This window comes from Callospermophilus lateralis, chromosome 1, assembly GCF_048772815.1.
Source record: "Callospermophilus lateralis isolate mCalLat2 chromosome 1, mCalLat2.hap1, whole genome shotgun sequence".
Taxonomy (NCBI): Eukaryota; Metazoa; Chordata; class Mammalia; order Rodentia; family Sciuridae; genus Callospermophilus; species Callospermophilus lateralis.
In genome coordinates this window covers 138054603-138082278 of record NC_135305.1, presented here as the reverse complement: position 1 = coordinate 138082278, position 27676 = coordinate 138054603, and the positions used below count along the sequence as shown (strand labels likewise).

At 40.3% G+C, this 27676-nt stretch overlaps 1 protein-coding gene across 4 annotated transcripts in view; it reads right to left on the bottom strand.

Moving 5' to 3' along the window:
- Positions 1-27676, bottom strand: part of Hira (histone cell cycle regulator) — a 96948-nt gene that overhangs the window by 56107 nt on the left and 13165 nt on the right. For 3 of the 4 annotated variants that reach the window (XM_076859527.1, XM_076859558.1, XM_076859614.1), the window contains exons 2-7: positions 17340-17402; positions 15346-15456; positions 14062-14152; positions 12693-12787; positions 5379-5474; positions 4026-4186 (exon numbers count right to left, since the gene is read on the bottom strand). In XM_076859527.1, coding sequence (XP_076715642.1) covers positions 4026-4186; positions 5379-5474; positions 12693-12787; positions 14062-14152; positions 15346-15456; positions 17340-17402 — 617 coding nt within the window. Of the gene's footprint in view, positions 1-4025; positions 4187-5378; positions 5475-12692; positions 12788-14061; positions 14153-15136; positions 15316-15345; positions 15457-17339; positions 17403-27676 lie in introns of those variants that run through there. The other variant, XM_076859586.2, reaches the window with a different exon arrangement.

Here is a 27676-nt window from a genome sequence, read left to right as displayed (position 1 = left end):
CAAAGGTGCCAAAAACATACTCTGGAGAGCCTTTTTAACAAATAGTACTGAGATAATAGGTTATCCATATGTAGGAGAATGAAACTAGATCGTTACCTCTCATCCTGCACAAAATTCTATTAAAAATGGACAAAGATCTTGTAATTAGACCAAAAACTATGTAACTCCTAGAAGAAAGTATAGGGTCAGTACTCTAACATACAGGCACAGGCAACAACTTTTTTCAACAGAACCCCTAAAGCTCAGGAAATAATGCCAAGAGTGAATAAATGAGATGACATCCAATTAAAAAGCTTCTGTATGGTAAAGGAAACAATTAGGACTATGAAGAAAGAACTTACAGATTGGGAGAAAATCTTTGCTAGTTACTCTCTTGACAGAAGATTAATATCTAGAATACACAAAAACTCAAAACCCCAAATAAACCAATTAATAAATGGACAACAAATTAAATAGATACTTCTCAAAAGAAGAAATATAGCCAGGTACAGTGGCACATACCTATAATCCCAGCAGCTCAGGAGGCTGAGTCAGGAGGATCAAGAGTTCAAAGCCAGCCTCAGCAATGGCAAGGTACTTAGTAACTTAAGTGAGACCCTATCTCTAAATAAAATGCAAAATAGGGATGGTGATGTGGCTCAGTGATTGAGTGCACCTGAGTTCAATCCCAGGTAACAAAAAGAAAAAGAAAAAGAAATATAATGGCCATATATGAAAAAAATGGCCATATTTTTAGCATTTAGGGAAATGCAAATAAAAACTAAACTGAGATTTCATCTCACACCAGTTAGAATGGCAGTCATCAAGAATACAAACAATAAAACACTTTTTGCACTGTTGGTGGGACTGTAAATTAGGACAACTGCTATGTACATCAGTATGAAGGTTTCTCAAAAGGCCAGGCATGGAACCACCATATGATGCAGTTATACCACACTTCAGTATTTATCCTAAGGAACTGAAGTCATCGTACTATAGTAATATATGCATACCCACGTTTATAGCAGCACATTCACAATAGCCAAACTATGGAACCAGTCTAGGTGTCCCTCAATGGATGAAAAAGAAAATATGGTATATATACATAACGGAGTTTTATTCAGCCATAAAGAAAATGAAATTGTGTCATTTTCAGGAAAAAGGATGGAACTGGATATCATCACATTAAGTGAAATAAGTCAAACTCAGAAAGTAAAAGGTCGCATGTTTTCTTTCATATGTGGAAGCCAGTAAGGAAAAAGGAAAACAAGGTGGGGATGAATCTAAAAATCAAAGGGAGATCAGTAGTGGAAAGCGATCAAGTGGTGGGAGAGGGGAAGTGCTGGGGAGTGATACTGGCCAAATTATATTGCTATACTGTGTGCATGCACAAATATGTAACAACAAATTCCATCAAAATGTACAACTATAATGCAACAATAAAAAATGTGGGGGATGGGCAAGAAAGAAAAGAAATGCTGCCACAGAGAAAGTTCCCTTGCTGAAATCTGGGAGTTCAGGAGGAGTCTAGAGTGGAACAGATGACCATGAGATACCACCTGCTTCCTTGAGCCTGACTCCTCACCCAAGGAATGGTGAGGATATCTGCAAAGAACAAGTCTATAAAGTCCTCTTGAACTGTAGGCACAGAAGCAAAGGTACTGCTCCCCTGACTTGGCATGATGGTTAAGGCAACATACCCCTTCACTTTATTCATCCTGCAAAGCGAGATGTGAGTCCAAAGCCAACCTCAAGGTCAGCATGGGCTACCCCTAAAGATTTAGGGGCTAACATCTTGACCTCATGGCACAGAGAAGGGTAAAACAAAGCAGGGCCTAAGTGCAATGAAATCACCTGCCTCAGAACCCTGTGTAGGATGACCCCCAGCAGAGGTTGAAGAGTACTACTAGCTCCTCCTAGTACTCAAAACTATCCTGTAGCTGGATGCAGTGGTGGTATGCCTGTAATCCCAGCAGGTCTGGAGGCTGAGGTAGGAGGTTCATGAATTCAAAGGCAGCTTCGGCAACTTAGTGAGGTTCTAAGCAACTTAGTGAAACCCATGTCTCAAAAATAAAAAGGGCTAGTGGCTGTGGCTACATGGTTAAGAACCCCTGGGTTCAATTTCTGGTACCAAAAAAAAAAAAAAAGACTCTCCTGCAGCTGCCCCAGGAGCCTGGCAGCAGAACTCTGAGATTCTAAAGGTGTGAGAACCACATCACCTGAACTAAGAAGCTGTAGGAAATGGATATAGGACTAAGTCTAGTAGGTTTTGACTGGAGAAAACTGAATTCCTGATTTCCACTTTCTTTCTATAGCCAGCCCTTTACCAGTGGGCAAATGTTTATTCTTCCGGCAAATCTTCACTCCTGTGTTCCTTTGCTCTGAGAAGCCTTCCCTGATACAATCACCCAACCTAGGCCATTACAGCACACAGTAGACAATGATATCATCATTAACACACAGAAATGTCTGCCTTCATGTGAAGACATGTGCTCACAGGTATCAGCAGGGCACTTTCTCTGTGACATGCTCTCTAGAGCACACTCTGTAGATAATGTGCTAGGGTTAATAGATGCTGTGCAAATGTTCAACATCACTAGCAATTAAGAGAATGCAAATTAAAACTACACTGAGATTTTATGTCACTCCAGTTAGAATGGCAATTATCAAGAATATAAGTAACAATAAATGTTGGTGAGGATGTCAGGGTTTGAAAAAAGTACACTATACATTGCTGGTGGGACTGCAAATTGGCACAACTACTCTGGAAAGCTGTATGGAGATTCTTCAGAAAACTTGGAATGAAACTACCATTTGACCCACTTACCCCACTCCTCAGCATATATCCAAAGGACTTAAAAATCAGCATACTAGAGTGACATGTCCACAATCAATGTTTGTAGCAGTTCAATTCACAAAAGGTAAGCTATGAACCAACCTAGGTGCCCTTCAACAGAGGAATGGGTAAAGAAAATTTGTTAAATATGCACAATGGAATATAACTCAGACATAAAGGAGAGTGAAATTATGGCATTTGCCAGTAAATGTGGAACCAGAGACTATCATGCTAAGTGAAAAAAGCCACTCCCAAAAAACCAAAGGACAAATGTTCTCTCTGATAGTGACTCACAAGGTGGGGGCAGTTCACTGGATTGAACAGGGAGGAATGCGGGAGAAGGGAAGGAGGACGGGAATGGGAAAGACAGTAGAATAAATTAGACATAACTTTCCTATGTTTATATATGAATATACCACCAGTGTAACTCCACATCATATAAAAATAACAAAAATGGGAAGTAATACTCCACGTATGTATATGTCAAAATACATTCTACTGTCATATATAACTAAAAAAACAAAACAAAACAAAACAAAAAAACAGGTGCTATGCAGAAGAGCTGTAAATGTCCATGGGAGAGATTCCATCTCAATCTACTTTTATTTCCCCACACCCAGTATTGCTTTAAATACAGAAGCCACTTCATAAATATCTAAAGAATAATAGTGATTTTGAGCTGATTCCATATGAAATCAGAACTCAAGGAAGAGAGAGTAAAATACCACAGAAGCCACTGCAGTCTGTTCTCTAGTTGTTTTGCAAACTAAACTGCTAAATCTGCACACAAAAAAAATTTGACTGGCCTACAGAGCAGATGTCAATGAGCACAAGTCACAAACACGGCCAGGAACCATTCAAAACAGTCTCTTCCATGTTCTCCTCACATCAACAAGCCACTCAGTAGGGTGGCTCAATGTAAACTTCCCACAATGGCATGAGTTGGGTGATACAGTGCTGCAGGAATAGATCTAAGGTTCTCTTCAGCTTTAAAATTTATAAATTATTTTCAATTCAAAGCTGGACATTTAATGCCTTCCCATAAAGGAAAGACTTTTACCATACAACTGGGGCCTACCCTACAGAAAGCTGACTGGCCTGCTAAGGCCCCATACTTTATGCATTCACCTACAAGGTCTGGATCATGGTCAGGTTCCTTTCTCATTGGTCAGACAGGAACTGGGGCCAAACCCTGGGCCTCCTCAGTTACCTCATCAAAAGGTTTGGTGATGCTGGTCTCTAACTGCCAGTCCAGGGTCCTCCACACCTTCAGACTGCGGTCATCAGCTTGAGAGGCAATGTATTTACCAACGGGGTCCCATGTTAACCCTTTCACCAAGCCAGAATGACCTCTAAGAGTAGCAAGAATTTCTGTGAAGAAAAAAAAAAAAAAAAAAAAAAACAGAAGAAATTTATACAGGCATTACCTCAATGAAAAACAGTAACTCTCTATATAAAATACATGAGATAGTGGGTCACAGAATAGAAATCCAAGAGAAGGGACTTAAGCCCACCTGGGCACAAGCAGAAGAGCCATCTAGGTTGTTCTCCACCAAAGCAAATAAAGAGATTACTGCATCAAGGAGGCATATACCATGGATTCCACTCAGCCACCGCTAATACTCTCAGTGGGGTCACACATGTCCCCAGAATGATAGGCAATAAGAGAGCTAGGCCTGGGCCAGAGCTGCCAATTCTGTTCCCACATCTTGCCTGCAGCCAGCAGTATAGCCCAGGACTGCCATTCATGGATAAAAGTCTATGCCAAGTTGGGCTATGACTTGAGTATTTCTGATGTGAGCAGCCCTAGTAAGTAGCCCTAATAGACAGAGGCTGAGCAATTTAGGGGTTTGGGCCCTGGGCCAAGTGACTCTTTGGTAAATCATTAAGACAAAGAATTGCAGAATAGTACCTCCTACAGATCTGTAATCCAAATGCTGTACCAGTCTCTAAAACCCTCTCTGTGATCAGACTTAATGTCGCCACACATGTAAGTGGTGAATTTTAAAGAAAACTGAAATGATTTGGATACATGTCCATGGATGATAGATTTTGGCCCATGAGGAAAACATATTCCAGATACCAAGTGGGAATATAAATATTTTATTAATTATAAACTTTAACACTAGGCCAGGTTATGCCATCTCTTATGACTTTAAGCACCATGAATAGGAAAAGTTCATTTTTTGCACAATAAGGTTTGTGTTAACCAGCATCTGCTCAAGGGCTTCAAAGGAGACAGCAATTAAGCTGAGGCCATAGCCTAGAAGAAGAGGGGCACAAAGCATGTGTGGGAGTTGAGGGTCCTCAACATTAATGCCAGCACTCAGTTACTCTTTTTCTTTAGCATAAATTTCTTTTTAAATATTAAACAAACGTAATTGATAAAGAAAAAAAGACCTGGTTTACTGAAGAGACACAAATCCCAGGCTACTATGATACACTTGCTGCCACCGAGATTAAGGAGACAGAGCCCACTCCCCAACCCCACTCTAGTCACCAACAGGCAGGACTTCTGGGAGCAGCCCATTTCTGCCATCAACCAGCAGGGAAAATCCCAGACCTGGAAATTTCACGGCATTCCAGATGACGACAGTGTTATCCACGCTGCACGAGGCTAGCCAGGCATCATGGGGAGACCATGCTACATCCATTACATCTAGAAGAAGACAGGGGGCTTGTGGTGAGATGTCTTACCTGGAATGCACTTGGGTAAGGGTAGGCACTGAGCAGCAGCCTTTTCTGCAGGCTGGGCTGATTGTTCCTGGGATTTTCATATCTGAGGACATATGACCTGGGACCATCAGAACTAGAAATTTTTTAAAAAACCAACATGAAAAAATTCCCCACTAAGGATATTTAATTGGTTATAAAGTTTAAAGCACCTAATTGACCAAAATGCCCACTCCTTTTACAGACAAAGCAACAAGGCATAGCTGAGAGCTTGGGTGCCATGTGGTATCACAATCATATATTAGAACCACAACCTGACACTTCCTGGGTCTGTGGCCTTTGGGGCCTTCCCCTCAACTAATTTGTATCTTTACTTATAACTGGACCTTCCTCAGAGAGCATTCTGAGTTCAAAACAAGACATGGTAGGGAAAGCACTTAGCAGACTTCCTGGCACATAGTGAGATCAAGAGCTGCTGACTATCTGAATGAAGTTATCTTTAGGCTCTGCTATTCTCATGACTTGGATCTCACCTCTGGTGCCAGGAGCATGTCTTTCTTATGGAGTTCCCAGAAAAAATCAAGCATCACATTAATGCTCATTTCTTTGTGACTCAGTTTTTTCACCTGTAACGTGTGGATTAAGCAAACAACAAACCTACTCTCATAGGATTATTTTGAGGATTAAACATGACAATGCCATAGTAGAGCACCTGGCACACATCATGGCATCAATAAAGGTCAGGCATGATGGTGATGACAACCACACCCATCTTGCTATCTAAATGTGAAGGCTTGGGATCTTATTTCCTTTTCTAACATTGGTGCCTCAGGAAGTCAATAGTTATTTAGTTCTTTCCCAAGAATTTTTTCAAAAAGAGGTATAAGCTAAATATTCAAAATTTGTATCAGACCTTAAAAAAATCTTTAATAGCAGCTTAATGCAATTTTTTCACATTCTATTGTGTTCTGTGGATCACAATGTGTATGCATGCACGATATGCTGCATTTCATATTCTAATCACCTACGAGGACTTCACAACTTCTTTGATTTTACTCTACATCCTACACCGTTGAGAACATTCATTACTATAAACAGACCTAAGTTATCACTGAAGAATAATTGGTTCCAGTTTTTCATGCTACCATGTACATGTGCCACTCTCCATACTCTAGATTATTTCTCTTGAGATTGATATTCCAAAGTGGGAATCCTGGAAAGGATACCTGAATTCTTCAGGTCTGGATTCTCATAATACTGCAGAATGCTTTTCAAAGACCTCTGTGCCTTTATATTTCTATGTACAATGTCTGCTTCAAAATTCCCTGTTAAGAATAGGATTATGATTTTTCCTTATAATTTATTAAGTGCCTTTTAAACTTTAGTTTTAATTTGATTATTAATGAAAGTGAGGCTTCTTCATGTCTGTCTACTATATAAAAAGTCTTTTTGAACTAATTTGATCACGTCTTGTGACTAATGGAAAATCTTTCTGTGCATTGGGTGTAACAAATATAAATGTAGTGTTTACAAAAATGAACAAGAATTTTCTCTAGGACTTTAAGAGTCCTGAGATGCAAGCATATAAACACCAATATTTCACTGTAGTACACAAGTATAAGAGCGAGATGTAGTCGGATGGGAACCCAGAAAGGATATATGATTACATACAAAACATACATTAGCTACAAACTTCACCTATTCACCTTCCCATATTATCACAATTTTACATAGTAAAGTCTGTTATTCTCCTTTGTGATTTCTTCTATTTCCTATTAACCTTGAAAAATGTTCCCTCTGCTAAAGTTCTGATAAATATTCAATTCTACTTTCACCTGGTTTAATTATTTACAGTATTTATCTCTTTAAAATCTCAGATTTATTTTTGGTGTATGTGAAATTTAGTAAGGTTCTAAATGAATTTCTCCTCAATTACCAACTGCTTAATGGTTAGTATGTTACATGAGGGAAAATTTATCCCCCCCAGCCTTTTTTTTGGTAACGGGGATTGAACTCAGGGCACTCAACCACTGAGCCACATCCTCAGCCTTATTTATAAGAGACAGGGTCTAGGTGCTTAGCGCCTCGCCATTGCTGAGGCTGCCTTTGAACTAGCAATCCTCCTGTCTCAACCTCCTGAGCCACTGGGATTACAGGTATGTGCCACTGCGCCCAGTTCCCTTTTTGATAAGTGATGCCTTGGTGGCAATACTACAATTCCTTAGATATATTGTAGCCTCCTCCAGTTATTAGTTTTATCCAAAACCCATAATGTTTCTATCACTAAAACTTTGAAAGTTTTCATCGGAAACATTACTTATCTATCCAGTGGCTCTTCGAAGTCACTGTCCAGTTCTGCAGTAAATCCACATACATGGCAAAATTTTCTCTCTGAATTTCAGGTTTGGAGCTTCTGTCTCCAAATGGTATACCAACCCCTTTCCTTCTGTGGACTGACAAAAATCCAAGACCCTTTATTCAATTTAAATTTTCGGTCACTATTCTCATCATATTTGTTCCCTAACAAATATGTTTTTTTTTGTTCCAAGATGATGATTCTTCTAAGGCTAAACTCAAGGCTTTGGGTTCCTTAAACTTCTTGTTCTCTTTCAACAACCTTGGCTTCTACATTCATTTCTATGGTCATGCCCAGAAGACAGATCACTGCAATTCCAACTCTCCCACACTCAAATAACCACCATGCTAAGATCCATTGAGGCTACATCCTTCCACTCTCTGCCACTCCTGTATACATACTCACCTTTCTCCTCTTCTGAGATCTCACTATCATTCCTCTTTGCCTTTTATGTCTTCATAGGTACCTGACAAAACCCAGCCTGGTACAATGCAGACTTATCTTTCCCCAGTCTTTCTTGAACACCCTCCAACAAGTTTTGACCCAACACCATGAATGTCATCAATCAATCACACTTGTTAAGGCCGCCTGTGGTCTCTATGCTATCAGGTTCAGGTTCAGGTTCAGGTTCAGGTTCAGAGTGTGTTCACTTCACCTCAGTGAACACATTACTCTCTCCTTTCTCTTTCAAACACTCAACACTATTTTTACTGGCCCTTTCCTAGATTCCCTTGCTTGTTTCATATCTACAAACCCTGGCTCCATCTTTGAACTGTTTCCACCCAGAACCTTCTCCTGTCTTCAAAATCTCCTATTTCCAAATGCCTACACAGCATGTCTCTCACACTGGCAAATTTAATATGTCTAAAACAAAAATCCAAAAGCATTTCCCCTAAACAAAGAGACTGTTTCATCTCAGAGTATGAGAACTACATTCATTTTTTTCCTTATCCAGGCCAGTGTATGAACCTGTCTTTATTCTTCTGCTCTAATACTGTGTCTGATCCACTAGGAAATCTTCCTCTGACCACTTCTCACCACTCCCCAGTAATGACCAAAGTCTGAGATATAGACCTACATTATGGTAATAGCCTCCTCACTGATCTCCTTGTGCTGTGCTTAGCTCCTCATGATATAGACTCATATACTTGCCAAACGTCTCAACATCCCTAACCTAAACCCTCCTAAGCCTTCCCATCTCCATCAGAGGAACCCTCGGTCATCTCAGTGGCTTTCCAAACAAATCAAGCACATACCTGTGCTCCTGTTCTCTCTGACTGGTTGTCCCCTCACCTTTTTTCTGGTCTCCCCTCAGATGTCACCTTCTCATTGAGGCCTAACTTTGAAAATAATGCTTATAATGGCACCTACTTCTTATTGAGCTCCCCAGTACTCATCCCAGAGCTATCTCCCTAGTGCTCCTCTTCAAATTTCCTATATGACTAGATTACTGTCTATCCTTTTATAAGAATGAAAACTCTTAAGGGCCTGAAACACATCATATACACAATAAATATTTATTAAATAGATGAGCAAATATTAAATGTGACAAAAATGTATTTTATTTAGTCTATTTATAAAGTGGTCATTTTATATGAAAAAAAGGTTTGTAGTGGTGTGATCTCAGGTGTGGAAGTACATGCACCCAGTCCCAGCTACCTGGGAAGTTGAGACAGTGTGATTACTCAAGCCAAGGAGATTGGGGCCAGACTGGGCAACATGTTGAGACCCCAACTCTTAAAAAAAAAAAAAAAAAAAAAACAGATTAAAAAAAAACCTGTTTGTGGTTTAAGTCTCAAAGATCTCACACATTCTTTTCTTCTTTTTCTTCTCTCTCTCTCATTTTTTTTTTTCAGTTGTAGAAGGACACAATACCTTTATTTTTATGCAGTGCTGAGGATCAAACCCAGTGCCTCACATGTTAGTGCTCTACCACTGAGTTACAACCCCTCATGCATTTGTTGGTAGATTATTCCTGGGCATTTATAATTTTTATCCTATTATGTAAGGGTTTTCTTTTTATTATTAGATATTCTAAATGGGTATTAGTAGTAAAAGATAAATAATTAAACTTGTTCTTATATGAGGCCCTTTTTTTTATTTTTTGAGACAAAGTCTCACTGAGTTCCTTAGAGTTTTGCTAAATTGCTGAGATTGTCTTGAACTTGAGATCCTCCTGTCTTAGCCTTTAGAGTCGCTGGAATTACTGGCATGCACCACCATGCTTGACTCATTTTTATATTATTTCCCAGTATGTCTACCCTCTTGATTTCTGCTTAATTGTACTGCAGAAATTCCAGAAGAGCAAAACAAGTGATAGTACCTACTCTTGTCTTTTCTTGACATAAAAGGGAATCAGGATAACCTGTGAACTATTTGCCATTGGCTTTTAAAAGACACAGAGTCAGGTGTGGTGGTACATGTCTGTAATTCTAGCTATTCAGGAGATTGAGGCAGGAGGATCCTAAGATTGAGGATAGCAACTTTGTAAGACACTGTCTCAAAATAAAATGAACAGGGTTGGGAATGTAGCTCAGTGATAGAGCACTTGCTTAGAATGAGGAAGGTCCCGTGTTTGATCCCAGTACAAAAGAATAAATAGATAGACACAGAATTTGATTATGTTAAGGAAATAGCTTTCCATGGGCATTTAAAAAAAAACATATTTAATAGGGACTGATAATTCAGATGTGGCAGTTGAGTTACATAATATTATTTTAAAAATAATAACCCTCTTAATAATTATGGGGCCTTTCTAATTCAACCTCCTTCAATCTCCTTGTGTTATTGTTTAAGTTATAGTAATAATTTCCTTACTCACAAAATTCTTCCATTATGAATCATGGTTAATTATAATGCATTTCTATTTTCAAATATTATAATACTTAGTAGTATCATTACTAATTTTTATTCCTTCATTCAAGTTAATCTGTGCCTCTGTTTCCTTGTTACTTTTTATTAGGTTTTGGAAATCTTTGAAGAATAAACTTTTCTGTGTTCTGTATATATTTTCTTAAAAGCTTGAAACAATGCATCAACAAGTAATCTAGGTCCAGAAATCATATTTGAAGACACTACTACTGCACTGGATCTTACTCTGTTTAGGTTTCCTCTCCGTGGTTATAAATTTTGAAAGCTTATTTTGTTTTAACTTATTAGTTTAATCGTATAAAATTATACTGTTCATGTTTTTCCATCTAGGTTAAATATTTTTCTAGACCTTTATTTCTAATTTTGCTGGGTTTTCTCTCTACTCACTAATTTAATATGTCAAGGATGTATTTCTCACACTTTGCTTTTCAAGGACCTGGTCCATTCTTACTCATTTATCTCTTAATTTCACTGATTTTTTTTTTTCTTCTTAAATGGTTTGGCCCACACCTGCTAGCAGGACCAATAAGGAGTGGCAGGTATCCCAATTGAAAGTAACCAACCCTACCTCCTGTTAAAGGAGATCCATAGGGTTTGGGGGCAATAAGAGGTGCTGAAGTTAAGGCTGGACCTGAATCTCAGGTTAGGGGACCCATAATATTTCTTACTTGAGATCCCAAGTAATGCTTGAACACCCTCTTAGACACATGTGCCAAATTCCAGAGAAGCCTAACTAGGTTGCTATAAAATTGCTGTGAAATAAATAAGGGCAAATTATACATTTTTGTTATTATTAAACAATAACACAAGGCTCTGCTTCAGCTTTTACAAAGTAAACTTAATCCATGGTTAGGAAGAGACAGGTATGTTCACCTTTACATTGTTTATGGAGTATTTATGGAACATATGATATACAGCTAATGAATAATATATAGCCAATGCCTCTCAAATCTCTTATTCCTGCTTGGTCTTCTGTAGAGTTCCAGGCTAATAGTTTACTGACATTTCCTCCTCTACCTGCTCAAACCTAGTCCATCACACACTAAACTGGTGCCCATTCCCATAAGCCTATTGCTCTTATGGTCTCCATAGTGGATACAGTTGGTTATGCAGACACACAAAAAGAAATCTGTATCATCTCTCACTGGGTTTGTCCTAAGTAGTTTCAAATCTATCTCTTCTCCTCTCTATCCAAAGATCACAGGCCTTACAGTTTTCATATGAACCACTGAAACACTCTCCATTCCAAGAGAACCTCTCTCTTTCATGATGAGTAACACCCTCACTAACAGGGCACATGAGCCCTATACACTTGGCTAGCCTAACTTTGTGCTACTCTCTTCTTTGTCTATAAAAGATCCAACCAGGGTAAAATGTTTCCAACTCACCATTTATACTAAGCCTTTTTCACTATTGCTGCCCTCCTGCTTGGGCTTCAGTTCATTCCTGGGCTAGACCACAAGCTTCCTGAGAGAAGTATAAATTGTATTTATCGGGTACCCTGGGGCCTGGTCCTAAAGTGCAAGGGCTTTTAGACTATTACAGATTGACCTTCTTCCTCTTTAGTTTTAATATAACACATGCCCCTTTCCATACATTTTGCAAACATACTCAAGAAATTTTCCTTGGGTGCCTATGGGCTAGTTTCTGGGAAATAAAGTATGCTTACAGATTTAATGATCCAGTGAAGAAAGTACTGATTCAGTTCAGCAGGATGAATAATAAGATGTAGAAAGTTTTACATCAAAGATAAATATGTATTTCATGAGGGGAGAAATAGGGGACTAAAGGCAGTTGGAGGTTGGCAGGAGAGTCAGTGACTGCACAGACCTTGAGAGACAAGGACGTGACTGGTGGAGATAGGAAGGACAGCCCAGATACTGGGCTGCTTTAAGAACCAAACGTTCACACTGGGTTCATAGAGGTGCTGCTGAGGATCTGAAGGATCCACCCATCCCAGAGGGCAGCCCTACTCACCACCTGAGTGACTCCGGAGAATGGAAACACACCGCCACTGCTCCACATTGGCAAGTTTACCACTGGAGCCGAACACAGTACTGGGCCCAATGTACCTGTATAAAAGAGGAGTCAGACAGGCACTCATGGAGTTCTTTGAGCTCTGTACAGATGTGTCCTGTAGCACGGCTTATCATGGCAGACACAACAAAGTAAAAATAGACAAAGATTGGAAAGCACCAGGTTACTGAACAACAGCAGCTAATTAGGTAACTTGTGATCCATGCAGTTGATGAAATACTACACAGCCATTGCAAGTCTTGCACAGGAAAATGTTCACAACATATTAAGTGAAAGAAGCAGGCCACAGGACATCATATACAATGACACCACTAATGCAAAGTTTAAAACTGAGTAGAAGGACAGCATAGAAAAATACCTAAATATCAAACATGGCCTTTTAAATGATGGGATTATGAGATACATTTTTCCTTCACACACTTTTTTACTTTTCCAAATTATGTACTAAATGTTATTTATGTTGACTATTTAAAGTAGCAAAATAAACAGAATGTTGAGGCCCCTACTAATGAATCAAATAGCCCTGCCCTATCACCAAAGGTGAAGAAACCACAAGCGCCAGGTACTAACTCTTTTCAGAAAAGCAGTTACTTGAGGCCTAGTGGAGGCAGCGTGAGCCTCTGTGAATACCTTTTGCTCCTATAAAGCTCTGTACCAACTCAGAGTCTGTGAGGCAGCCCAGTGGGTCCAAGGAGGTGGCATGCCTCTGCTCTCAAAACCCCAGCCATGGGGTCACTCTGGCTGAACAATGGTATAAGGTCTGGTGCTGCAGCCTGACTGACCCAGAGTCACCAGGGGAATTTATCGTGGGACATAGTTGCAGGACCCATCCTGACACACTTTATGCCTGAGGGTAAATAAAATTATAATTTGCCTGTTAGCTCATTTTAGGTGCAGGGCTGGGGCTTCACGCCCAGGGTGAAGCTGACAGAGAATGAAGCAAGTGGCAAATAAGGTGGACACTGGAAACCCCATTTTGATCCCATCGAGCACCTTGATTTTAGCAATTTATATGTTGGGGTTCCATGTGAAATTTCATTTAAAGACCAAAACAAATGAAACCATCATGTCAGCAGCAGAAGGGCTTACTCAGGTGGAAGCCCTGCAGCCCTGCAAAGGAGTGGCTGTCCAAGTCAGCAGCAAGGCCAGAGGTCTCCAGATTTTCTGCTATTGACCCATGTGCACTTCCTGCTACTTATTAAGTTAGGAGCTCTGGGGACTTTAGCACCAGGGTGGGAAAAGTGACTTAATAAAGACCAGCAAAGAAGCTTCTAAAAATTAAATGTGAAGAAAGGAAAATGATGCTTACGTAGCCCGCTTCCACACCATAATCAGTTTGTCATCTCCCCCAGAAGCTAAATACATCCCACTGTTTGACCACCGCACACAGTTCACACATGCTGGGAAGAAAAAAAAAATAGGGTGATGAAAATCCAATAGTCACGCCCATTTGCTCTATGCAGAGTTTGGCAAGATGTGAAGGGTTTATAAAATCTAATCTATCTAATCTATTTAAGCAATCTACTGTGTGAAAGCCCCAGAGAAACAATTCAGTCAGAGCACTAACCTACTTGTTCTATAACAAATTATGAGAACATTCTGGAGGGGGAAAATATGCATAATATGAGAATTCTTAGCTGAATGAAATAGAACTGGAGGCTTTTTTCTATAAAAAGTGATAAATCTCATTATTTTAAAAGAGCTATCTATTAGTGAGATGTTATTTTTGAACAGAAATTATTCTCAAAATAAAAATCTGTATTAAAAAGGTCAAGATGTCTTTTGCAGAAATTTTAGGGCAGCAGTATGGCAGAGTATAAAACTCTGAGTTAATCCTACTTGTCAGAGTCAGACCTTTTAAATTTGGATTTTATAAATTTGTCAGCAATGCAGATTTGTTGATTCTACACTTATAAATTAAAACCAGCAGAAATCCCCCATGCCTCTGCTAGTTCAGAGCCTCCAGGAACAGACACAGCTCAGCCTTTGGAAGACATGAAATGTAATAAGCACTAACAAAGTTGTAGCCAATACACGGCCTGTGAGTAACTTGTGCTCCAGGTCCAAGGACACTGAGAGGCATTTTGGGAGGACAAGAACACACAGAGCAAATGGCTGACATCCAAAGGCCATTAACTGTTAATGGAGCATCTCAGGGGTGAGACACTATGGCACTACAGCAGGAAAGGAAACCAAAGCACTATCCAACAGCCTAAAGAGTACTGGCAGAGAGCCTTGGAGTGATACAGCATCAACCTCAGACATTTTGGTAAGTTGTCTCTTATACACCCTTCCCAAGGACCCTATTGAATCCAGGTTGCTGGCCCCAAAGCCCCATGGAATCAGGCAGTAACGACTCATGAGCAGGAAATCACCAGAGGTACCTGCAGACTGTCCAAAGATGGTTCTGTGGGCGGGCCGAGTCTTCTGCTGAATAACTCACCCAGGTGTGCAGCCAACATCTGTGCCTTCAGACAGCAGGCCGAGGGGAGTTACCGCCGCACGGGGCCTTATCTTTCTAATTACAAACACATGTGCTAACCTTGGGCACTCTGCCAACACGCAAAGCCTGCAAAGGGCCACTCTGTAATACCTAAGTGATTGTCCATCTGGCAAAGCATCTTGGGAATATTTTCATCCTTCTCGTCATCCTCCTGGAGGACTGGAGACATATTCCAGATCACAACCTTCCCAGAATCCTGCCCTGAAATGAAGAAGCAAAAATAGTTCAATGTGCAAGGAGTGAAAATTTGATACATATATATAATATTAACTATGGGAAGTCCTCACTTAGTTTCCATAAGTTGTAATTGACTAGGTCTAAGGGGTTTGAACTTGAATTACTCATGCAAAAAGGTGAAGAAAAACAAGTACTCATGGGAATCCAAAAAAGAATGGGCTTAGTACTAGCTGAAACCAACCTGACTTTATGAAAGGAACTCTTGCTAGAAACCAAGGAGACTGAGTTCTGGTCTGGCCTCTTAATTCAGGAGGAACTCCTACAAGGTTCTCATCCCTGTCCTGGACCCAACTCCTTATCCCTAAACTGGAGAGGATAGAAAGCTGATGTGCCAGACACTTTTAGGTCTGTATATCCTAGAGAGCAAGGAGAAAAGCACAGTCTGACCAGGATTTTCCTCCCTTCTTCAATGTACTGCCTGGAATCCACATTCTTCCAGAGCTGACCGGATACTCTAAACCCAAGTTTGAAATGTACCCTAAATACTTTGCAGTCACCTACAGATGGGAAAGAAGGAATTCAGGATTCCTATGGTAAAAAGCTAATGTACTGCTCTGCTGAAAAATATACCTGTGCGTTTTACTAATAATTTCGAAGATTTCCATCACTAATAACTAACACAAGCACAGTTCCTCATTAACCTGCTAACACAGAGGGGAAAAAAATAAAGAATACTTTAAATACACATGCCAAAGTGACAATGAAATGCCTGAATTTCCTCTTGGTCAATAAGTAAGTAATAATAGTAAGACCTTGCTATTCTGAGTTAGGTGAGAGATATGTTGCCCCTGTGGATAAGAAACCACCCATTTCTCCCTAAATCTAGCACTCTTATGTGAGGCTGCAGGCTCTTCTCCCAGTACCCAGGAAGCAGAGAAAGGCCTTCCTGCCCATAGCTTCCCTGTATTCCCTTTTTGCTCCCTGGCTCCCAGGAGAAGGTTCTACTGCCAACCCATCCTGCGGCACCTCACCTGAGGATGCAAACACAACAGCACTCTAGGGGCTGCCCAGGGAGGCCTGGCTGGAAAGTGAGGCCCTATTCTGTGGCAAACCTGCTGGGGATAAAGGTACTGGGTCCTGCCATTTCCTATCACGATGTATACATCTCGTAATGGGATAAAAAATGGCTGTGATTTCCCAAACAGAGCAAAGTTACTGCAACACTGCAACAGACACTGAATGAAGCACACTGACAATACTATGTATCATATCTTCAAATGCCATGGGCATTCTTACTTGCCCACAATGAACTCTCACTTTTAACCTAATTGAATTCCTTTAACCAGAAGATGGGCTAAATTATTATCTGATTATTATTACTTAGCAGTTTAACTATCCCTTCCCCTTTTTAGTCAAGAAAACCACTGACAGATCTCTTGCCTCTGGGAACTGGGCTTATGCCCAGGGTACCACCTGCCTCTCTATGTTCAATAAGCCTGGCATGGGAATGCAAAATTTATTTATTTTTAAATATTTATTTCTTAGTTGTAGTTGGACACAATACCTTTATCTTATTTAAACATATTTTAGCCATGTGGTGGTGCATGCCTGGAATTCTATAGCCACTCAGGAGGCCAAGGCAGGAAAATCACAAATTGAAGGCCATATTTGGCAACTTAGTGAGACCCTGTCTCAAGATTAAAAAATAAAAACACCTGGGGATATAGCTCAGTGGTAGAATTCAGTACTGGAAAAAAAAAAAAAGTTGCATATTTTAAACTGAGTCACATCTATATTGAAAAAATAACAAATTAACACTTTACCACTATCTTAACTAAGATAACCAAGGGAAGCAGAGCAAGGCAACAGAACTGTGATGCTCTCCCAGGCTCACTCCATAAACATACCTTGTCCTCCAGTTGCGAACTTGGTCCCATCAGGGTGAATATCAACTGAAAAAATAGGTTTGCCTAAAAACAAAGAAGAAAAAGCACACACATCTAAAATGGCATTTTATTCACTGGAGAACAGCAACAGACACTGAATTTTAAAATACTGACTAGTCACATACTATCTTTAATTCCTGTACCTCAGACAAAATAACAGGCTACAGGTAAACTACACACAAGAAAGTATAGTAATCTATTAGTTTCAGTCAAAGTCTAAGCTATGGAAAGACTCTGAGCAACATTAGATAGTTGAGGGTCCAACATTACATCAAAATATTCTGTCATTGAGAATGACTGAGCATTTGTCTGCCACTTTTTGAGGACATGGGATTAAAAGCTCTGAGTCGCAGGTACTTAATAAAAGGAGTATAAAGCCATACCTGCTGGCATCTCCCTGTCTACCTTTGTCTATGGGTCTGTATTTGGCTGATAGCCTGGAAAAAAGGACATTCTTCATCCTTTCTAATTGGCTGTCTGAAGCTGAGCAGGACCAGCAGGTGGCTACAGTACAGAGGCCCCATCAGGCTTCTGCTTTTAGAAAGCCTTCTTGTATGTTTTCATGGCATCAAAGTCCACATCAAGTCTGGTCCTCAGCATCTCCTCTGGTGGAACCTCCAAAATTGTGTATGTTCAATGTTAAATGAGATGTTCAGTTGCTGAGGAGATAGGGCTGTGGCTAGTTCTTGGAAGCCCCACAGGGCCCACTGTGAAGGAGCCCATGGCTAGAGGGTGGTCCAGACTGGTGAAAATGCTATAAGTAGACTAAGTAAGGTAATCCAGGGGCCTGGTGTCTGGTGGGTCTTTCACCAACTCCCTGATCTGCTTCCAGGCCAAGAGTTTCAACATCCGTTGCTACTGAGTTCACCACAGTTATCTTCAGCCTTTAACACAATGCCTGGTGAACATCAGCTCTGTAATATTTATTCAGTGACAGATTAGATGCATGACAACAAACTGAGCATAAGCAATTGCTGACATAGGCAAAGGGTATTAGTTAGCTTTTTGTCACTGTGACCAAAAGTGACCTTGTTATGACCTGACAAGACCAACTTAAAGGAGGAAAAATTTGGGGCTCATGGTTTCAAAGGTTCAGTCTATGGGTGGCTGACTCCATTGCTATGGGCCAGAGGTGAGGCAGAACACTGGTGGAAGGGGACAGCAGAGGGAAATTGCTGCAGCCAGGAAGTAGAGAGAGAGGGTGAAGGGCCAGAGAGAAGATGAATGCTTTCAGGGCATACTACCTCCTCCAGCCACACCCTACTTGCCTACAGTTACCACCCAGTTAGTTCATTCAATGTAGGATGAGCTGATTAGGTCACAGCTCTCATAATCTAATCATTTCACCTCCGAATATTCCTGAATGAACACAGAAGCTTTTGGGGAACACCTCATATCAAAACCATAATATCAAGAATCACTTAATTGAAGATGTTGTCTGTCACCTAAGAGGAAGCAGTGTGGACACTGGGATGAGAGTTACCAGCTTCAGAATCATACAGCAAGTGAGAGTGGGGTGGGAGCAAGTGGAGGCTTCCCAAAGCTGTAAAGTCTGCCAGAGCTCCCACACAAATGTGGAAAATCCAATGCTGGTACCAAAGGCAATGCCTAGCATGGGTTCCAGGCAACACCCAGCTCACCTCATCTTCCAGAGGACCACAGTTGTGCAATCAAATCAAACATGAGCTTCTACTAGACAAGAGGAAATACAAATTTCTTTTTACTAGTCATTTATGTGATAGTAGGAGAAACAGCTATGCAAGGCCAAATACAAACACCTTAGTTGTCTCAGGGAACTAGTAGAAACCCTTGGAAAGTGTGGAAATCATACACGTTCTATCATCTCTAATACATATTGAATGATAAAACAACAAAAGCTACCACAACAGGGCCCTGTTATCATGCTGGTAGGCCCTAGCCTGGTCCCTGAGTCCCTCAGTGACTTTAAGGCCCACACCTAAGAGCGAGAGCTCTATAGAGACTGGTCAAGCTCAGTCAAAGCAGCTGTTCACCACCTTCCTGAAGTATAGGCAGTATGCTCAGAGCTGCCCCAAATACACAGGAGACTCAGCCCTAGTCTGCTCCAAGTGTTAATCCCAAGGGGTCATGAGACAAGCCTCCACATAGCTTATGTTCTACCCAGCTTTCAAGGAGCAGGTCTGATAGTTGATGTACTCAGGTGGGAGGCAAGAGAGACTGAAAAATCAGTCTTGACAGGCCAGACATGATAGATCCTAATTAGTCCTATCTTAACCCTCAAGAAAGAACTCAGAAAGCTGGCATACCCACACCTTCCTGGGCCCCACACTTTCCACAGGCTAAGGAGCTGGGAGGAAAGTGATTACTTTCTTGTTCACCTAGGGGAAGACCTGAGAAATGAGAAAGGACATTTGGGGTCACAGGCTCAGCTCTGAGCCATGTAGATTCTGCTCCCTTAATGGCTGTGCAGAATGGTGAGAACAACTGTGCACCCAGCACTAAGACCTAAGCTGTGAGTCCTGCTAGATACCAAGGGGCAATGAAAAATCAGCACCACTAAAAGTCTTGTGAAATTCAGAAGAGAACACTTCACCAAGTGTGGTCAGGATAGCAAGAGGTAGACACTGGGCCCCACCAATGCAACCACCTCTACTGAAGATCTAATGGTAAAGTTATGATATGCCAGCCCCTAGGAGAGCCAGAGTCATGCTAGGGCATGTCCTGTGAAACACTACATTTCCAAGGCCACAATCAATCCTCCCCAGCCCAGGACACGCTTCTGAGCATCTGCCCCTCAAATTCTATGGGAAGCAGAGCTCAGGTATTCTCTAAATCTTAAACTATCTTCTGGAGTAAATATCCCCCCTCCTTCTTTTTTGCTACATTATAGTTGTACATAACAGTTGGGTTCATTCAGACATGTGTAAATGCATGGAATTTAATTTACCCCATTTCACTCTCTGGTACCCTCCCCCTGCCTCCGCATTTTCCTTCTTCTATTCTACGGGTCTATCCTACACTCATTTATGTGTCACTATGACCAAAAGTGACCTTGTTGTGACCTGTGGTTGTTCCCCAAAGCTCCCATGTGAGACAATATGAGAATTTTCAGTGGTGAAATAATTAGATTATGAGGTATGGCCTAATCAGTCCTTTAATCCACTGATATGGACTAAGTAAGTGGTAACTGTAGGTAGGGAGGGACTGGCTAGAGGAGGTGGGTCACTGGGAACATACCTTTGGGGTTTATATTTTGACCCTGGTAAGTGCAGCTCTCTCTGTTTCCTACATGTCCTGAGCTGTTTTCCTCCTCCAATCTCTTCTGCCACAATGTTCTGCTTCACCTTGGGTCCAGAGCAATGGAGTTGGCCACCTATGGACTGAGATCTCTGAAACTGTGAGCCAAATAAACCTTTCTTCCTTTAAAATTGCTGTCAGGTTTTGGTCACAGTGCAAAAGAGGTGATTGAAACAGTGCTTTACAGATATATGTAATACAATAGCAAACATCTGTCAAATTCATTTAGCATTCCTTCCCTTTCCTTTCCCATTCCTCCTCCCTCCCCCTTAATCTCCTACTTCGCTGATCATCCCTCTATGATATCAGACTCCCCCTTTTCTCAGCTTACTTTGCTCTAGTTTCCACATATGAGCAAGAACATTTGATCCTTGATTTTCTTTTTAAAATTTTTTGGGGGCTGGGGATGTGGCTCAAGTGGTAGCACGATCGTTTAGCATGCGTGAGGCACTTAGTTTTATTCTCAGCACCACATAAAAATAAATATGTGTCCACCTAAAACTAAAAAATAAATATTTTAAAAAATATTTTTTTAGTTGTTGATGGACATTTGTTTGTTTATATGTGGTACTAAGAAATGAACCCAGTGCCACACACATGCTAGGCAAGCACTCTATCACTGAGCCACAACTCCAGCCCTAATCCTTGTTTCTGAGTCTAGTTTATTTGACTTAGCATGATGTGTTCCAGCTTCATATTTACCAGCAAATGCCATAATTTTATTCTTTTTTATGGATGAATAAAACTCCATTGTGTATATATACTACATTTCTTTTGGGGGGTGGGGGGAACCAGGGATTGAACTGTGCATCTGGGTTCATTCCATATCTTTGGCTATTGTGAATTGTACTGCTATAAACAATGTGGCTCTATCATTACAGGAGGCTGATTCTTTTTTTTTTTTTTTTTTTTGATAATATTAAGGAGTGGGACAGTTGAGTTACATGGTGGTTTCAGTCCTCATTTATTTATTTTTTAGTTGTTGATGGACCTTTGTTTTATTTATTCATTTATATGTGGTGCCAAGAATCCAACCCAGTGCCTCATGCATGTGAGGCAAGTGCTCTACCACTGAGCCACAATCCCAGCCCCTCAGTCCTCATTTTTTGAGGAAATAGATATTTCTGACATTCTCCTTTTACACAAGGAGGAGAAAACAGGTATGCAGAGAGATTTGGAAAGTTGCCCAACACCACACAGCTGCCTAGTAGAGTCCAAGCACCAGGCTCCACAGCCTGAGACTTTAGATACTATGGGATGCTGCTCAGCAAAGTGACACAGTCTGGAGTTGCTATGAGGGTAGAAATAATGCTCTCTAGAGGGAACACAGGAAAAGCCCACAGGCATAAAGCAAAGGAGGGAGGGACGGGAGATAGTGTGCTAGTAATCACTTTGGGTCCTGATGATCTGGTATAGGCTTTTGGACTTGCTGAGCTGGACACTTCAGGCCTGTGGGCTGCTATATGGCAAACTACTGTTTGGCTACTTTAGCAGGCTCCAATAAGCCACAACTCCCTAGGATTGCCACTCTTGTGTACTTCTCTTGACTTGAATTGGGACTAGCTCTGTGACCTGCTTTAACCAAGAGAATATGACAGATGGCAGCATAGTTCCACTTTTGCTCTCTAGAGAAATCCAGTAAGGAAGCCAACTATCTTGAGACCACCATGCTCTGAGGAGGCCCAAGCTGGCTACATGGAGAGGATTGAAGCCAGCAACAATGAGAATCAAGACTCTAGACACAGGCAACTGAGGCATTCTAGCCTCAAGGTGCTTGAGATTTCCTAGCAGATTCTGTAGAGTTGAGATAAGTTGAATCCACTGAGCCCTGCCAAGTTGCAGAATCATAAGCAAATAACAAATCATTATTGTTTTAAGCCAGTAAGTTTTAGGGTAGTTCATTACATAATAAAAGATAACACAAAATATTATTACATTTGCTTTTCTGCTTCAGTTGACTTAACCAAAAGATTTTATGTGATGGGAGCTTAAGTCTTAAAAGACATCAGGGAGGAATATTCCCTTGGCTCTTGGAAGTGCTTTTTGCCCAGAAGTCTGTGAGATGTATTATATTAGCCTCGTTAGGAAGCATATCAGAAACACAGTCCACCCTGATTACTCAAGAGTGCACAGAGGCTTAGCCAGGCCATGCCTAGGACTCAACTGCACAGGTGCCAATTATGGCCTCTGACCTTCAGAACACATCCAGTCACAGTATAAACACAATGCCTTCTTGCCCAGTCCACATTTATGGATGGCAAAGTAAAGATATGCACAGTATAGCCCTTACTCTCAGGAAGCTCCCAGAATTAACAGATGATCACACAAACCTCACTGGTAGTATGTCCAGTGACAGACAGCTACACAGAAGAAAGCTACCCAATAGCCTAGGACTTGACAACCAAATTGAGTCCCAAAGGTCAAGGGGAACCAATGAGAAGAGCATGGGACGGAATTTCAGGTAGAGGGCACATAGCATGGAGTCAATAAAAGGCCTCACACGTTGCTGCAGAGCAGAGCTCAATATAGATGGGCAAGGTCTAGCTGTGAATGTAAATATATCTTTTGTTATGTCAACTCTGGAGGTAGTTGGCAACTCACCCTATCATAATTGTGCTGTGCCACAGGAAAAGTTCTTTTGACTAGCTAAGGTGAAAGATTTTTTTTTTTTTTTAAACTCCATTCAGAAAGCCCTTTTAGAAAGGGTCCCTTCCTATTGACAGGATATGAGTGTCTTTCTTGGGACCCGAATGAAGGAAGTAGGGAGCCAGCACCACACCTTTGTATGTCCACTACTGTATTTTGTCTATCTGCTGTATTACACTAAAGAAAGGAAACCTGTTGCCAGTTAAATCAATCATAGCTTTCATCAAGATGCATCCCACTATAAGAAATGTTAAAACATGGAACAGACGACAGATGCACCTTAGAAGCAATGTGAGCTAGCATTTTAGTCCGTCTCAAAGGGTGCATTAAAAAGGAGTTTTAAAATATTGTGATCTGGGGGCTGGGGTTATGGCTCAGTGGTAAAGCGCTTGCCTAGCATGCGTGAGGCACTGGGTTCAATTCTCAGCACCGCATATAAATAAATAAAATAAAGGTCCACTGATAACTAAAAAATATAAAAATAAAAATACAAATACAAATTTAAAAAGAAGAAGGAAAGATCAGCCAGGTGCAGTGGTGCACGCCTATAATTCCAGAGGCTCAGGAGGCTGAGGCAGGAGGTCACATATTCAAAGCCAGCCTTAGCAACTTAGTGAGACTTTGTTTTTTTTAAAAAAAAAAAAAAAAAAAAAAGTGCTGGGGACCTGGCTCAGTGGTTAAGCACCCCTGGGTTCAATCCCTGGTATGAAAGAACAATGGGGCTAACTCCTGACAGAGTCTACTGAGGTCACTGTAAAATTAGGATTTAGGTTTCTAAATGTATTTCAGAAATTCCATTAATAGCACAGGTGGAGTTTGTCCAGAACCCATATTAACATAGAACTGACTTTATTTTTTTTATTTTATTTTTTTTTAAAGAGAGAGTGAGAGAGGGAGAGAGAGAGAGAGAGAGAGAATTTTAATATTTATTTTTTTTTAGTTTTCAGCAGACACAACATCTTTGTTTGTATGTGGTGCTGAGAATCGAACCCGGGCCGCACGCAAGCCAGGCGAGCGCGCTACCTCTTGAGCCACATCCCCAGCCCCTAGAACTGACTTTAGATAGAACCCCCAAACACCCCAATGAGATGGTCACCGATAGTTCCGGAAAGGACCATCTACATTCAAAAATTCACCCCCCACCCAATGTGGAGGAGGAGTTAAACATTTGATTGGTGAAGACTGTAGACGGCAGATTCCAGTTCTCTTGGTATACAACAAATACAATACATTTGGAAGTAACACTACTTTTCCTTTTCTACTAGAAGATGACCTACTCTCTTGAGTGTTCTTTGCTTTGGTCTTACTTTATTTTCACTTTTAAGAAATTATTTTGCTTGGGTTTTCATGTTTGGCTTTAAATTTTCTTTTCTTGGGACACAAGAACCAAGGTTTGAAGCTTCAGTTCCCCACTCTCCTGTGAGAGTCCCACAGATATTTAGTATCGGCTCTATAAGTCTCTGGGCTTTTTTTTTTTTTTTGGATATGGGATCTGATTATGTTGCCCAGGGTAGCCTCAAACTGGGCTCAAGTGATCTGCCTCAGTCACCCAAAAACACACTAGCCTTAACTACAGGCATGTACACCTCTGTGCCCATTTCTTTAGGTTTTTATATTCTGATGGCTATGTAGACTGGACTAGAATATGCAACATGAACATTCTGCTAGAGCTTAGGGAAATTTAAGGCTTTTGCCCACGGCACCTTGTTCCTGGAAGCTGCCCGACAGAACTTAGCTTTAATAAATATAGGTAAATTTAGAGATAAAAGTAGGTAAATATAGCCAGCCATAGTGGAACATGCCTATAATCCCAGCAACTCAGAAGGCTGACGGAGGAGGATCACAAGTTTGAGGGCAGCCTCAGCAATTTAGTGAGGTCCTAAATAACTTAGCTGAGATCCTGCCTCAAAATAATAAAAAAGACTGGGGATGTGGTTCAGGGATTAAGTACCCTGAGATCAACCCCGAGTTTAAAAAGTGGATAAATGTTTGAAGCATTTATTTTTAAAAAGGAGTTATGAGCTAGGCTTGGAGTTACATGCCTATAATTCCAATGACTTGGGACGCTAAGGCAGGAAGATCACAAGTTTGAAGTCAACCTCAAAAACTTGGTAAAACTCTGTCTCAAAAAAATTAAAGAGCTAGGATGCAGTTCAAAAGTAGGCTGCTCCTGAGTTCAATTCCAAGTACTGGGGAAGCTATGAAACAATATTAAAATACAAGTTAGATGTAGATGACATAATCCTTTATGTAGAAAACCCTGAAGATTCTACAAACAAACAAACAAAAAAACCTGTTAATGGAACTGGGGGAGTACCTTGGTGGTAGAGCATGTGCTTATTAGCATGTGTAGGATTCTGGGTTTACTCCCAGCACTGAAACAAAACTATTAACATCAAGAAATAAATTCAGCAGAGTTACAGGACACAAAATTAAATAAAAATCAGTTGCATTTTTATATACTAACAATGAAAAATCTGAAAAGGAAAGTAACCAAACAATTCCACTTACAACAGAATCAAAAAGAATAAAATACTTAGGAATAAACTTAACCAAGGAGATGGAAGATTTACATTGAAAATTACAAAACACGCAAAGGAAATTAAAGACATAAATGAGTTGAAAGGCATGCCTTGTATTCATGTATTACAAGACTCACTATCTTTAAGACGTCAAAACTACTACAAATTTCTTGTAATCCCTATCAAATCCTGACAGCAAGTTTTGCCCCCCACCAACCCATCCTAAAATTCCTATCTTAAAGAACCCTGAACAGCTGAAGAAACCTTGGGGAGGGGGTATGAAGAGGAGGGGGTTGGAGATCACACACTTTCTGATTTCAAAAGTTATTATAAACCTACACTAACCAAAACAGTGTGGGATTAAACATACTGACAGATATACAGGCCAATGGAACAGATCAGGAGGCCTAGAAACAATCCCTTTATATGGTTGGTTGATATTTTTTAAAAAATTGTTTTTATTGTTGGTACTGGAGACTGAACCCATCTATGCTAAGTACTCATTCTTCTATAGAGCTACCATGCCAGCTGGGTCCATTATTGTTATAAGGGTGTCAAGACCATTTAATGGGGCAAGGACAATTTTTTCCACAAATGTTTGGAAAGTTGCACATGCAAGAGTAAAGATGAACCCTCACCTAATATCACATACAAAAATTAACTCCAAATGTATCAAATACTTACAAAACTTAAAACCATAAAACTCTCAGAAGAAAACAGAGAAAAAGTTTCATGATATTGGAAATAGCAATGACTTTTAGATATGATAGCAAAGACATACACAATTAAAAAATAGAACTTCATCAAAATTAAAAAATACTATGCATCAAGGAATATTATCAGTGGAGTGAAAAAGGCAACCCACAGAATGGGAGAAAATATTACAAATGACCTGACAAAGGATTGATAACCAGAAAATATAAATTCTAAAACTCAGCAATAAAAATTTAAAACCCATCTCAAAAATGACACAAGACTTGAAAAGACATTTGTCCAAAGAAGATACACAAATGGCCAAGAAGTATAAGATGCTCAACAGGGCATAGTGTACCTGCCTGTAATCCCAGCATCTTGGGAAGCAGAGGCAGGATGATCCCCAAGCTGGAGGCCAGCCTCAGCAACTTATCAAGGCCCTAAGCAACTTAGCAACACCATATCTCAGAATAAAATATAAAGTGGAGGGTGGTGAAGACTGGGGATATGGTTCAGTGGTTAAGCTCTTATGGGTTCAATTCCTGGTACCAAATAAAATAAAATATAATGCTCAATATCACTAACCATGAAGGAAATGCACATCAAAATCATAATTCAATATCACTTCATTCCTATTAGAAAGGTTTCTATCAAACTGTAAACTAACAAGTGTTGGCAAGAGTGTCAAGAAATTGGAAATTGTGCACTATTTGGGGAAAAGTAAAATGGTGAGGCTATTAAGGAAAACTACTTTGGTTCCTCAAAAAATTAAAAATAGAATTACTATGATCCAGCAATTCTACTTCTAAGTACATGCCCAAATGAGCTGAAAACAGGATCTTGAAGATCTTAAAATACAAAATATAAACATAAAACATAAAGATACATCCATGTCTATGCAGCATTATTCATAATAGCCAAGAGGTTGGAAACAACTCAAGTATCCATTGACAGATGGATAGAAAAACAGCAGTGACATATGCATACGATGGAGTCTTATTCAGTCCTATAAAGGAAATAAATTCCAACTCAAGCTACCCTCAAAGGCATTATGCTAAATGAAACAGGCCGGTCACAAAAACACAAATAAGTGTAACTCCACTTATATGAGGTATCTAGAATTCACAAAACATATGTAGAACTGACAGTTTTCAGGAGCCA